Source organism: Leptosomus discolor, chromosome 14 (genome assembly GCF_034619465.1).
Source record: "Leptosomus discolor isolate bLepDis1 chromosome 14, bLepDis1.hap2, whole genome shotgun sequence".
Classification (NCBI taxonomy): domain Eukaryota; kingdom Metazoa; phylum Chordata; class Aves; order Leptosomiformes; family Leptosomidae; genus Leptosomus; species Leptosomus discolor.
In genome coordinates this window covers 17,112,751-17,127,048 of record NC_141404.1, presented here as the reverse complement: position 1 = coordinate 17,127,048, position 14,298 = coordinate 17,112,751, and the positions used below count along the sequence as shown (strand labels likewise).

The window sequence follows — 14,298 nt, the reverse complement described above, 5'->3', positions numbered from 1 at the left end:
TTGCTGGATTACATTGAAACATGGGCTTCCCCAATGGCTTCAAAAAGATGTTTGAGTACCCTGAGTCTCAATAAGCAAATGTGCTGGATGACAAAAAGTTCAGCGTGATTCATTGCGTTTTGGCTAAGAAGAAGTGTCTAAGCCATTCCAGGAACTACCCTTCAGGCAGCCAATTTGTCAGAGAGAGACAGAAACAAGTGAGCACTGAAGTTTCAGGTGCGTGGTTGAGCACTCCGGAGCTTTACCCTAGGAGCAGCCCATTAGATGAGAAAATGCTGCTTCTGTAGGTCACGGCAACACACTTCCTTTCTACAGCTGCAAGCCAACAATCTCTTAATGATATTATTTAATTGTTCAAGAGTCTTAAACTTCTAAGAAAATACATGCACAAAAAGGCTACAAATTTATTGTAGAATGACCCATAGATTACTACAATACTCAGGAGTCTGAGCAATGCACTTCACAGGAGAAGCAGGAAGGCTCAGTCTACTGCAGGTCACTCTAGCAGAGAAGAGCCCTGAACTACCCGTGATTGCCAGCCAACTCCAGAGCTCAGGTTTCTGCTGTTCCTGTACACAGGCATCACTGATGGCACAAGGGAAGTCAGGACACGAACCCATTTGCTTTGTTTCACGTGACAGTGTGCTAAAGTAAGCTCACCGCTTGCTTGTGTTCCAGTCATCATGGAGACACCACCAGGGACACACCACCATGACAGGTCCTACAGGTCCACCATGACAAAACCTTGCCCAAAGTTTGTGATCTGAATATTGGGCAAGGGGGAGAAAGAGAAGCACAGAGAAAATGAACTGGCCTGTTCGTGATCAAACAGCACGTTGGTAGCTTGTGCGTGGGCAGAGCTTGAGACCCCGGAACCTCACTGCCATGCCTTGCTTCACATTATAAATCAACAGCACAGTGTTCCCATCCCAACCAAGGTGGCATCCCTTGAGATTACGCCAGGCAGACAGAACTCTTGCACAGAGGACATCAGCTTTGATACATGTGCAAAAGGTTTCTTAAAGTCCGAGGTATTTCACTTCGGATGTAGGGAATGAAAATACGGATTTTGTTTCTGGTGTGTGGATAGATTGTTCACCTCTCCTGCCCCCGGCTTCATCAATGTAGTATTTCTCAATTCAGAAGCTGAGTCAAAGAACTTGGAGGCCAGATGCCATGACTGAACTGAGCTGAACTTAAACACTGCATTAACCCCTTCCCGACAGGAAAAGCTATCCATTCATGTTGGTAGGACCGCTTTGATGGTGCCTGTAAAATCAGCTGCCACAATATATGCCAGAGGATGTCTGATCCAAGTTCTGAGTCTGAAAAGGGAGGCAAAACCTAAGCACTCTCTGAAGTCCTTTGAATTTGATTCAACTGCTCCATCTGTTACCACTGCAATGACATGTTTTTGCACTGGGGCAGGAACACAGGATGCAGAAATTCTCAGAGCTGCCTCTTCATCTAGCAGGCAGCACGGCATTGCAGTGTTCTCTCTCTTAAAATGTTTAAAAGGAGCAAACAAACAGACAACAAAGAAAGTAAGTCAGGTAACAAACTCAACTGAGAAGATAATTCTCTGCCTGGGTGGAGGCTTATTACCCTGCAGTTAGTAGCCAGCCGAACAAAACTGAGGAGAAGTAATTTAAAACTGATAGGAATATACGGCCTTACATCTCTTAGTGGCAAGAAGATTTCCTTCTAACCTACGACCTGCTGTTTCCTGGGTCAGTTTTATTTAGCAGCATCTCCTGTTCTCCAAAGACAGCCCTGAAGGGTTAAGAAGGTTCTGCCAGGAAATTCATAGGAACCTGCTGAAGGCACACATGGAAAAGCAACAGAGTTGGTAACATGGCTCAGCTGTACCTTCCCAAAATCAAGCCTGGCACCACTCCAACAGACTAAGCTGTTATTGCTTGCCTCAAGCTTCCTTTGCATGTGATGACTAGCCTTGGTTTACTGATGATGAAGCTCTTTCTTATATTTTAAATTCCTGCTGCATGCTCCTGAAATGGATGGGAGATAATAATTTAGACGTACTTGATTTTAACTAGATTAAAATAACTGTTGACAGTTAAACCCATTCCAAAATGACCCTTTACTCTGGTGCCAACCATGGTTGATGGTTACTAACAGTGGAAAAACAATGGCTAATTTCAAAACGGTGACAGATTAGTCTCAAAAAAGAGAACAATTATCTGAAATCTGCCCAGAGCTCCGAAATAAATCCGAACACCTCAGCTCAGGACTTCAGTTTGTCAAGTTAGCACAGAACTGAAGCAGTTCCATTGATTCATAGCCACTGTAGATCCAGCCCTTTGAAACAGCACATTTTCCAAGTATTTTCGTAACTTGGCTTGTTTCAGAACCCACACCCCCAAGATTAACAGCTTCTTTAACTCTCAGAAGTTTGACTTGACCTGGTACTCTAGTACTGGAACCAAAAGATGAACTCATTTATATGGTGCTTGCTTGAATGTCACTTCTAGTTGCCATGGGTTTTGTAAAGGTGCTCCTGATTCTGCTTCAGCATCAGATTTCTTTCCATTGACATCCTCATCCTGCTCCTTGCAGGAACTGGTCAACAGTATGGACAACCGCATGACTTGAGCCTTGGGTTCTTTTCTGCCCACGCTGCATCTTTCTATTCCTGCCCCGTCATTGCATCAAAATCAAATGCATAATGCAAAATCCTTGAACTGCTGCATGTGCAGTGCTGAAGGACTTACCTGCGAGTCTGTAGGATCTGCAGAGCCGAAGGATGACTGAATAAAGAGGCAGAGAGTCAATCAGGTCAACCAGCAAGTGTATCAGGCCTTGCACAATCACCACCAGCAAACGGAGCTATAAAGAAACAGTCTAATAAGAAAATCTCAGAGGAACAGGAGATGCCACACTTGCAAATTGATGAGCTGATCTGCAGTCTGACATTGCTGACTGCTAAGGTAAAGCCTCCCAAAGTGGGTTCAATGTCTAGAAGTGCCAGGCATCCAAACCCTGCGTGAGGTTCCTTGACAATCTCAGCTTACGGGTGTAACTGAAATGAAGGTCTTGCCGTTGTAGAGGCTGTGACCTGCAAGGACATGGGAGCTATTCCGCTTTCAGCGGTCTTAGACTACAAGGCAGAATTCAGGCTTGCATTTCTAGTAAACTCCATCGCTGTGTATCAGTGAATGTAAATTTTTCTCTCTCCAACAGTGAACTGAAGCAACTTATTTCTGCCTGAAGAAACCCCATGTAGAGCATCTAAGCAAGAGCAAAGCAGTCAGAAATGAGCTTCTTGCTTAGTGTTTTCTGTCCTCTGATTAAAACACCTCCTTTTGTCAGCCTGCATTTATTTTGCTGTCAAGCTCATCTGAAAAGAGAAGGCTCAAAAAACATGTTGAAACCATGTGATGGCCACTGTCTGTGGAAAATTTTGCTCCAGGCAGGCCTCAGAGAGGACAGGTCATATTGGGGAAAGAAAGAAAAATAAAGTCCAACCCTCTGCGCAAAGCCTGGCTGAAAGCATTTAACACAGCAAGTTAATTTCCTAAAAAAAACCCCCAAAAAACCCTGGATCAAACTAGAGGGGCTGTCACCCCAGATGTGGGATGGAAAGAGAAAAAAATTACTTCCGAGTGAAAGAGAGGGGAACAGCTTGTTCTGCAGATGGGGATTTGCTGGGAATTCCCTTTGGAGAAGCACGAACACATATCCCGAATTCCACTTGCTTGGCTGTGTGAGAACCCTTCCTGGGACACTCATATTTTCTTTGTGGATGACAGAAAACGACCAGGAAACCCTTTTTTAATAGCTCAAAAGACAGTATATGACTAGCTTCAAGGGTTAAATCTTACCAGGGTAAACACCAGATAATACAGTGCAGTTGTAGGCAGGAGGAACAGCAGAATTGTAAATAGCAAAGTGCCAATAAATAACTAGGGGAAAAAAGAAACACAAACAATCATTAGCAAAGCAATGGCAAAACAAAATAAAATAAAATAAAATAAAATAAAATAATAGGAAACAGACAATGAAAGTTTGCAAGACTTCTTAATGTGTTTTTTCACTCCCTATGGGAATGATGCTGTTACCTCGAGTATTTCCAGTACTACTTCTCCTACTGGGCTTTTTAGAAGGCTGCCTATTATAGGAGTATGTTGGGAAAGATAAGTAAGCTGGATCCTGAAAGCATATTTTCCTTTATAGACAATACTCAAGATTTCCTATTTCAGGCCAGCTTCCTTAGGAAACAAGGAACTTACACGATCATGCCGTTTGTCCACTCCCTGTCCCCATAAGTTTTAGAGCCATTGGTTACTTTTTTACAAGAAAAATGTGGGAGGGTAGAAAGAAGCAGAAATTTGGTAGGGAATTTTGTAGAGAATTGAGAAGTATTTTTGTTCCTTCTTGTTTCAGCAGAACAGGAACATGGTGAAAAGCTGACAAAATCTGGTTGGTAAACATTTCCAGCAGCAGCAGCAGCTGTCTGGTCAGTCCAGCCACAGGACTTCTGCCTCTTGCTCAGTGGGAAACTGGGAGGGAGAAAGAAGCTGGAGTTTACTGGGGTGGAGGGAGCAATATTCAGAGGATGAAGGAGAACAATCCATAGGAAAGCAGGTGTCATTAGCTCCACTGCCCACAGAAAAAGTTATTTTTATTCTGGGCCAGCCCAGCTGGCATTAGGTCTAACTAATTCCAATGGGGAGAAATGAGATTTATGACCAACAGGGATCTGACTCTTCAGTTTTCAGTCACCACTTCCAGAACAGAGAGGCCACAGGAGCACAGGGCACTGCCATTTCTGCAACAAGAGATCATGGCCATGGTATATTATGAAAGAAAATAACCCAGCCAGCCATGTCATAGAGGTGGATCAACATCCCAGCTTTATGCACGCAACCAGAAATAGATCATAACCCAATCCATTCTCTTCACAGCAGTTGTTTCTCCCCTCCTCTGTCACTCCACTGCAGTTGCTTAACATCTCCAAAAGTCTTTTAAGGTCTGCTTTGAATGTCTCTTCCCACCCAGGCCAGCGACATAATTCCCACTGGCCTCCAGAGCAGCAGGATGAAGCCTGAAGTGCCAAAGCAATTCTTCTCAAAGTACACAGGGACTGAGCCCTGATGCAAATCGTCTTCCTGGCACAGAGGCTTTTAATCACCGAAGAAACAGAAAAACAGCTCCTCCACTGTGGTGTGAGAAGCTCAAGGTTGTCTGTTGCAATGGAGAGACAGGCACTAGCCCTGGAAGTTATCAATATTATTGTATTATTTTAGTGATGTTTGCAACTGTCAGCGTGGAACAGTTCAGGCTCTGCTGAACTTTTGGGTGGCATTTCAGAAATTAAAAAGAACTTACAGCATTTAACAAAAAACTGCCTCTGCTGCTTGAGTGAGAACGTGTGGGCCAGGCTCCAGCGCAACGTGAATGAAACGGGGCCTTTTAATAGAAATGCTGGCACGTCTGTTACTGTGGCAACACTGCTGGGCACCACTTCTTAAATGGCATCCCTCCCCCGTACCCACTCCCTTGCTCCAGGAGCTGTGAGCATCTGCAGCACCCACTGCAGTTCACCAGGGCGCCTTGCAGGTGCTCAGCACTCGCCAGAATTAGGCCCCCTGAACATGCAGAGAAATGAAGGGGTGCTGCAGAGCAGCAGAGTCCAAGCACCTGGCTGAAGAGCCCCGGATGCAGGGTGCCGCAGCGTGCACTTGTTCTGGGCACCACAGAACCTCCCGTGGCTTCTGTCCCAACATTAGCTGAGGCAGGATAGGATCGTATTGCCCGTGGGCAGCACCCTGCAGTGAGCCCGTGGCACTGCAGCACTACCTGGTCCAAGTCATAGGAGCAGGAATCCACCCGCTGCCGGAGGACGTTCCACTTCTTCCCACGGAACAAGCGCCAGAGAGATGACAGGCCGTAAATCTTCAGGCAGTAGAGCCTGAGCAAAGAGAAGGCATGGAGCATCAGAGCTGTGAGCTCCCGAGCTTCAACGCAAAACAGCTGTCAGCGCTACAGTCCTGCACCCACTCGCTTACCGACGCCACAGAACTCAGGGCGGCAAAAGAAATCAACCCGAGAATGACGCAGATAAAACACGAATTGCTCAGTCAACTGTACCCAGGCTGGCCACCAGCACGGGCAGAGCAGGCTGCTGCAGACAGCTCTGGGCCACTGGAGGGCAATGGCTGTGCCATGCCCCGGGGCTGGGCAAGGCTCTGGATTTCTGCTCCTGTTGACGAAGAGGTTGGCATATGGGAAGTGGCAAGTGCTGCTGGAGGGTGGCCCCTATGAGCAGCAGCCATCGCCAGCCCCATGCCACCACCTTCCCTGCGGCAGAAGCAGCAGCAAGCTTATTCCCCTGAGCTCACCTCTGCCTCTTCAGTTTAGATCTGCCCTGCTCCCCTTGCTTCACACCCCTTCCACGGCAGGAGTGGCTAGAGTCTTACCCCTCACACTTGAGTCAATGCAATTCAATTTTGCCTTGGGAGATAGAGGGAGAGGACTGGAGCTCCTGCACCGTCTTTAGAAAACCACAACTTCAAACATTCTTAGGAGTGGGAAGAGATCAACCAAATGGCTGGTGGCCCCTACCACATCCTTTCCTTAGGCTTTCGTAGCTTGGTGCTACGACATGTGGAGCTACTTCCCTCCCAGAAAAACGGCAATGGTGAGAGAAGCTTGGGGTGATGAGGGGTGGGAAAGACACCCCTATGGAGTAACACCAATGAACGAAGAGCCGCTGGGATGGAGAAGGGGCACAAAAAGCCCTGGGCAGCAGCATCCAACATACAAGGTCGTAAAGAAAGGGGACACAGCCAATCCGTGGGGCAGAACAGAGCCTGAGAAAGCCTGAGCTACAAAAGCCAGACTGGTTAACCAGCCTAGTTAAGGTGCAGAGGCTGCTCAGATTTCAAGGCAGCGTTGTGAAAGCAGAGGCAAGGAGTCTTATCCATGAGAAGAATCTGGTCTGAGGAACACCAACTGCTTCAAGGAACTGTCAGGGTGCCTCCAGACTGGCAGGCACAGCTCAGTGCACTAATCTCTAGGCAGGAGGGTGCCCAGGACAGCTCCTCCAGGCTGCTGGTACACACCTGCCCTGTGGCTCTGACTAAGGCCACACACTCCCCCGCGCACCCTGACATGGCACCAAGCGGGTGTTCCTGCTGGAGCACCTGCCCCACCTTCCCTGGCTGCCTGCACACACATGCCCGCTCTCGTTTCACGGCGCGGTTTGTTTCAGAAGGGGACCTTGGGCTTCACTGGCACCTGACCCACCAAATTCTTCCGTCAGCTGCAGGAACGCAAGGTGTTGTGGTGGCTGTGTTGGCGTGGGTGACTGCTATCCCTTCCTGACTCTCCACGGGGGATACCTCGCACAGCAGGGACTGTTCAGTGCCAGCGGCAAGATAACATATAGCTGCTCTATACTTCTAACAAACAGCCAAGGCGGGTGGACTGGCTCCCTGCAGCTCCTCTTCCTCTCCTCCAGTTCCCTTCAAAACTACTGGGTAGGGTGCAACTGAAAAGACTACTACAAGGTTGAATCAAAGGGACAGGGTGAACCGCTTTCTTGTCCTCTGCCTGTCATGTAGTTTTATTTTTCCACATCGCTACCACAATAACTAAATATGTAAATGCAGGAGAACTGAAAGATAGGTTGCTTGTACTACTGTGGCCATCATTTGTACATGCATAACAGAATACAATAAATTAATTGCTGGGTAAACTGCGAATTCAAGAGACTACAGCAGGACGGAATACTCCACAAATTAAAGACATGGCCTGAGTGTTCAGTGGCTCTTCTCCCCAAACATACTCAAGACACAGCCAAGAGAGATCAACTCACCTGGCTCCATAGACATAGAAGCAGTAGATGTGGAAGGTCAGAAGCGCAATGATGTCGGAGAGGATGCAGAGAGCCACGGTCAGGCCCAGACAAGCCGACAGACCAACATACCAGAGGATCATCTCAATGAATGGGGACATCAGGTGAATGTAGCCTAGTGGACATTGCAGAGTGTCAGTATTTGACAGAGACATCTTCCTGCTGACACTCTCAAAAGACTGATTCCCTCCGCCCTAGAACATTGCTCCAGAAATCATAGCCATGAACACATGGAAGTAAAACTGGAAAACTCCTTCAGATGCCATCTTCTGTTTAGGAAGGCCAACAAAACCTCTCTTTCCCCCCCGGGTTTCTGTCCAGGTGTGGCAGCTCTTTGAGGAAGGGGAGGACATGCTTAGCTTGAACAAAGCCGTCACCTTGCTCCCCATGTGATTCGCTTTTCTAGATTTGTGTCCAGGTTCCTAATCACGTTTTTAACTGCACACATCAACCTTTACTGCAACCATTCCCCTTTGCTTGCCACTCCCACAAAAGCTACCCCATATGGCTTTTGTAAAATAAAACAGTGTGAAGGCACACAGTCTCTTCCATCACTAAAGTGGAGCAAAGTCACAGAAACAAGACCATACTTGATCGGTGAGCAAAGTAACTGAGTATAACAACTAAGGAGTTGATGTCCATCATCACTGTACTCCTTCATCAAGACACTTATCAAGGATAGCAGGGGTGTGTTATTTCAAGGAGGGACTTGAAATAATAAAATTGCTCTAAGCCGCAGCCGGTGATAGGACAGGGCTGGCATTTGCATCCTGAGAGCACACCATCCCGTCAGCTGCCTCTTACACGGACGGCAAAGACTACGAAAGCCTATGTAAGACCTAGGGCCTTCCCTTGGACGCTCACCACTAATGGCTCCAAATAAGAAAGGTCCGTTGTGATTTACACTCCTTGCCGTGCATCAATACGAGCACTTTATTTAATATGCATGACTTCCTTGTGTGGAAATCCAACGTTGGCTTGAGTTCCCACAGCAGGACGACTCACAGACAAGTTCGTACTTGCAGGAGTGCATTTTGATTCATTATTCACCTCTAGGCAAACATTAAACACTCAGGAGGGAAGAGCTGAAAAGGGAGGCTGAAAAGTTAAACAATTGCACTTACTAATCCAAAGATGGATGTGGTAAAGGAAGAAGCGGCCCAAAACCTGATCCAAAGCTCGGTTCATTTTCAGTCCAGCAGGCGCTCCCATCAGCCACTGGAGCAGGTCCTGGAGCTCTTCAGCTACGTGCTACAAACACAGGGAAGCAAGGCACCCGAGATAAAAGACTGCTACCACACTGAACAGGTCCAGTGCACCATACATGCTGCCCCCCCGCAAAGTATTCTCACCACAACCTTCAAACCAAGGGGAAAGAAAACCCAAATGACTACTTTGCAGACAACTAGTTAAATCAGAAATGCACCTTTATTGACCCTTTACTGAATCCAAACCTAACAGCAGAGAGGAAGCCAAACTGCTTAAATGGTCTCAGCGCTGGGAACACAAACCTGGTGTTTGTTTATGGGCAGCTCTGGTAGACTTGCCCAGATTTCTTGGTGTCATGACACTGAAGTCCATTTACCAGGCTGTGAATTGAGGCAGCTGAGAGCAGTTACCTCCAGCAAACAGGCGGGGAACATACCTGGAAGAAGTGATCTCTCACACCGTCCCGCACGAAAAGAGATTGTGAATAAAAGCCTTCTATCTCTGAAAATCCCACTTACAGTCAAGTCCATGCAAGTGAACTGCACTGCAAATTGTGCATGTGCAGAAGAATCCAGACATGCTACCTAAAGCTGATGCACTGTAGCCTACTTTCCCCACCGTTCATATGGGTAATTTCCCTAAGGGGAAATTATTTCCAAGAAAAGATTCCATTTTATTTATTAACCAACAGGATCCTTGCAAAATGAGTTTGTAAACGTTTACTTTAGTGTAGTGAAAAAATTCAGGGCTCCATCTTCAGCTTATCCAAAAGGATTGCCTTTTTATTTCATTCATTTTCCCTCTATCTCACTGCAAGTCAAAACTGATTTGAACCCACAGATCTTACCTCTGTGGCTGAGGAGTGTTAGCTACTTTATAAATAGACTAGGTTTAATATTTAAAGTGCTGGATTGGTAACTCAGAAAAAGCATTTGGGGATTTTAATGAAATATTTAAACGTTTGAAAGCAGTCCTTCAGCAAGGCTGTTTTTCAGCACTGAGTGCTTCTGGAGGCTGCCAGTCCCTGAGGTGCTACTGAATTCTGACAGGGGCACGCAGCTCTGGGAAGGTGCCCTAGCTTGCTGTTGCTTAGCTGGGCAAGGCATTTCAAAACAGAGTCCCAAGGCACAGCCTTGCAAGCTGTTTGCCAGCCAGATATTTCAGGACCGATCAATAGCAAGTGAAATCAGAAAAGGGGAGTGGGAGTCCAGCCCTCCTGTTGCCGCCATGAATACTGACCACGGCCAGCACTAACAAATACGATACAGTGTATTGGAAGTGTTTCCTGAAGGGGTGCGGGGACATTACCAAACCAGAGACTAAAGCTAACATGGTTTAGGTGAGATCACTGTGGAAACATTTTCTTTACTGACACGCTCTTCTTTCTCGTCTCCACATGCAGAGTGACATCGATGGAGAAGGACACGCAGCGCCCTGTGGGGGGGCACCGGGAAGCGCAGGGCAAACTCCCCGAGTGGAGCATCGAGTGCAAGTCAGAGCAAGCAGAGCCAAAGCCCTCCCTACCAGATACAAGGTGTCTGTTGCAGGTGTTCGGGGCTCTAAGTTATACTATTTTACAAATTAACGTCTAAGAATATGTTCTTAGGAATATTTTTTACGAATAATATGTTCCAGGGAGTGTCCTCTCTGCTTGCTTGCTTTACGGATTAGCAGAACATGACTGAATAGCAACTCACATCCAATTATCTCTAAGTCCCAGCAACATTTTTGGAGGCACAGTCTATGATAAATATTTAACTGTTTCAAAGAGATTACAGCTTAAGAAAAAGAGACATCAGCAAGGATGAAAGAGGTGAAGGAGAAAAAAAAAAGAAGATGGTTTATAAGCAGTTCTTTTTAAAACAGACAACTGTAGCGCTTTGAACCAGGTATTTTTGAAAGAAGCCTGTCTTGTGGAAGGCAAAAACAAGGACAACCATTGGGAAGGCTGGTGGGATTGAGAGGAAGGAGGAGGGTAGGAGCTGTGAGGGCACCTACAGAGAGAAGATTATTCACATTTTCCATTCTTGGATTTGAAAGCCTGCTCCAAAAATCAGTCCTTCATATTGCGTACAGCTACTCGCCAGTTACTCCCTAGGTGTCTCTGAATCACATCTGCCTCATTTACTGACAAAAGCAACTTGTTATTACAGTCAGCACAGCGCAGCTCGTCAAGCATTGGAAGTGGGAGCCGCCGTCAGCGATGTTCTGTGCATCACCAACAATCGCTCGCTAAGTGCTGATTTGCGAACCGTTGTATCGGGGATGACGAACGATGGCGAGGGAGCACGGCTTGATCCTCACGTCAGCCGGCTGAGCTTGTGACCCTGGCAGTTGTTGAGAGCCAAAACAACCTACCTGCATCTGCTTCCTTCCATAGGGATGTTTGCTAGGAAAAAAATGAGCACTGCATCCAGTTCCCACAGAGCTATGACTTTGTCAATATTAAAATCAACCACTCAAACCAATACAGTTATATGTTATATAAGGTTAGTTTGTCAATATTAAAATCAATCCAATCAATAAGGTTAAAATAAGGTTATGCATATAACCTTACAATTTATAATAATCTTCTTATAATATAATGTTCTATTTACCAACAGATACGGAGCTGCAAGGTCAATGCCATCGTCAGATCTGGGGCACATATCAAAAGCAGAATGGCAAGGAGCATTAGGGAAGGAAAAGTAACTCATTCTGCACACGGGAAAGTTTGCATTACTGAGCTTGGCAACACATAAGCACTTGAGAAAGCCCAAGTGATGGGAATAATGCGTACCAGATGGACGCTCAGCAGCAAAGAGGAAACCTACTGCTGAATGGCTAAGGGGAGATTTTGCTGTCATACTGGAAAAGAAGTGGTGCTGGCTTGCACACCACATGCTGAAGTCATTGGGATATTTTGGGATCCCTCAGATCTGCATTTTTTAAGGCCTGCACATAATGTACATAAATCAATGCCCACTGAAGGCAGCAAAAGGAATCCAAACGATATTACATCCACAATCTTAATATGCTTGAAAGAAGAAATTAAGGCTGGAAAGTCAGAAGATTTGTAACTGGTCTGAACTGATAAGCTTGGAGAAGCAGAGAAGCAGCACAACTGACGACCAGGCCACCCACACAAGGAGGAGTTAGCACTTCCAGGAAAGTAAGTAAACAGCTCTTGGTAATGAAGGTAACGAAGTCCGTACATGTAGCAGACATGGTGAAAATAACTGACAGTATGATGTGTAAGTTGAGTGACAGATGAGCTAAATTGCTGAAAGAGGAATGAATGGGGAACTCTCACAAGCAAGCCTATCCAGGACAGGTGCTGGGATCGGATACACCTTGAGCACGGAGAGCAGCCATCTGCCAAAGACCCTGGGCAGATGGAACCCCTCCTGGAGCCACCTGTGCAAACAGGAACACAGCCAAAAGCCACTTCCTTGCAGACTTGTTAAGAAATCAGATTTCTGAGAGCTGGACACTTACAGTAATCCCATACGGAGAGCTCTAGAGAACTTAAACTTCTCCAGCTGAAATATCTGTAAGGGAAAAGGCTTAGGAATAAGACTTAGAAAAATATTTTTAGTGTATAGCTCAAATACAAGAGTAAGTGTATTGCTAGAACTGTGGTCCTTTCTGTCCCACCACTGCTGCTGAATAGTGTCTGCAGCAATCCTTAAGACATGCAATCCTTAGAAGTTTGACTATGAAAGATAGAAATAGCAATAATCATGATCCACAGCTATGCTGGGCACTCCATACATGCTTTCTGAAAGCACAGCATGTACAAGAACGATCAGAGACCTATGGCTTGTAACAATTAAAAGGTTAGACATGGACCAAGCAGATGATCATCAAGGGAAATGTGAGCTCTTCCCAAGAAAGACAGCCTAAGTAGGAAAAATAAAGTGCTGCTGGAATTCTCTGATCAGAATAAAATTCCTCCCAATGAAGAAGCTGGAGAAAGAGCAAAGAGAGGATGTTTCCCAGCTGCTAGAAAGAAACCAACGGAAAGATCCACCTTCTCTTCCAGAAATGAAAGGAAAGTGGGCAGAGAAAGGACTGGGCTGTGTAGCTGCATGACAGTGCTCAACATTGGCTGCACATATATTCCCAAGACACAGGAGCTCCTAAAACGGAACTAACTTCAGATTAGTGGTCTGGGCTCCAGCCTCTGAAGTACATTATATGTTCCTTACTGCCACTAAACAGATATATTGGAGTACTGCACCTAAAATGGACCACCGGGAAAGCAGGATAGTGTGAGTCATACTTGTTCTTCATGCATTTATGCTGATACCGAGGGATCTTAGCGGGCAAGAAGAGTTATGTTTGAGAAAACCACAGGACACCGCAAGTTCTCCTAGTTTACCGTCTGTACACCAGAGCTCTTAGACAGGATTCCAGGTGTTCGTACCCTGACTAGCTAATGCCTTTGGATTCCCCATGAAATTGTTTTTCACAAGCATAGCTGTGCTGCTTATCAAGTTTGACTTTTCAGCAGTTTATCAGATGCAACGCATGTTAAAACTTCCCCCCCACACACACCCTCCACACCCGATACAGCAACAACTCGAGGACATTTCCTGTCAACTCCAGAATAAAAGTATTCTGGCTCGATAACCACTCCACCTGCAGCTGCAGGGCTCTGTCCAAGCCATAATTGTTACTTTAGGAGCTGGAGCAACCCTCCGGTAAACATCTAATTACTATTCACTGCACACGCAAAGCAGAGCTGTGCTCCTTTTGAGCAGCCCCAGCAGACCTGATTTGAAGATTTCATTGTTCTTGAGGAGACCTAATTTGCATGACTTCAGACAGGACTCTCTCTGAAACCCTTCTGTGTAAGGCATTGCCTCCTTACAACTACCCCAGGCATCAAGAACTGGTCAGTACCCACAGCAAGTGAAATAGAAATGGCTTCGGCCAGACTTACGTCAGCCACAGGAATGAGAGTGTCAGCAAGGTGACCAATTCGGTTCTTTCTGTACAGCCAGGACATCAGCAGTATCCCCAGAGCCACATCAATCAGTAGAGAGACAAAGATGTTGGCTTTCCTGCATGCAGGATAAAGAGAAACAGTGTTAGAAAAAAATAAGGAAGGACAGTGTTTAATGTTTCAATGACAACTGTTGGCTTCACTTACACAGCATCTGTAATGTCCCAAGGACACCAGGACAATTTACTGAAGAGGCACAGTGTAGAGATCTTTTGATTTT

At 46.1% G+C, this 14,298-nt stretch overlaps 1 protein-coding gene across 2 annotated transcripts in view; it reads right to left on the bottom strand.

Moving 5' to 3' along the window:
* Nucleotides 1-14,298, bottom strand: part of PIGQ (phosphatidylinositol glycan anchor biosynthesis class Q) — a 31,461-nt gene that overhangs the window by 5,647 nt on the left and 11,516 nt on the right. Inside the window, exons 4-9 of one of the 2 annotated variants that reach the window (XM_086472961.1) lie at nt 14,016-14,136; nt 9,004-9,130; nt 7,841-7,994; nt 5,821-5,932; nt 3,843-3,923; nt 2,733-2,847 (exon numbers count right to left, since the gene is read on the bottom strand). In XM_086472961.1, the coding sequence (XP_086329087.1) occupies nt 2,733-2,847; nt 3,843-3,923; nt 5,821-5,932; nt 7,841-7,994; nt 9,004-9,130; nt 14,016-14,136 (710 nt within the window). The remainder of the gene's footprint in view (nt 1-2,732; nt 2,848-3,842; nt 3,924-5,820; nt 5,933-7,840; nt 7,995-9,003; nt 9,131-14,015; nt 14,137-14,298) is intronic. The other variant, XM_086472960.1, reaches the window with a different exon arrangement.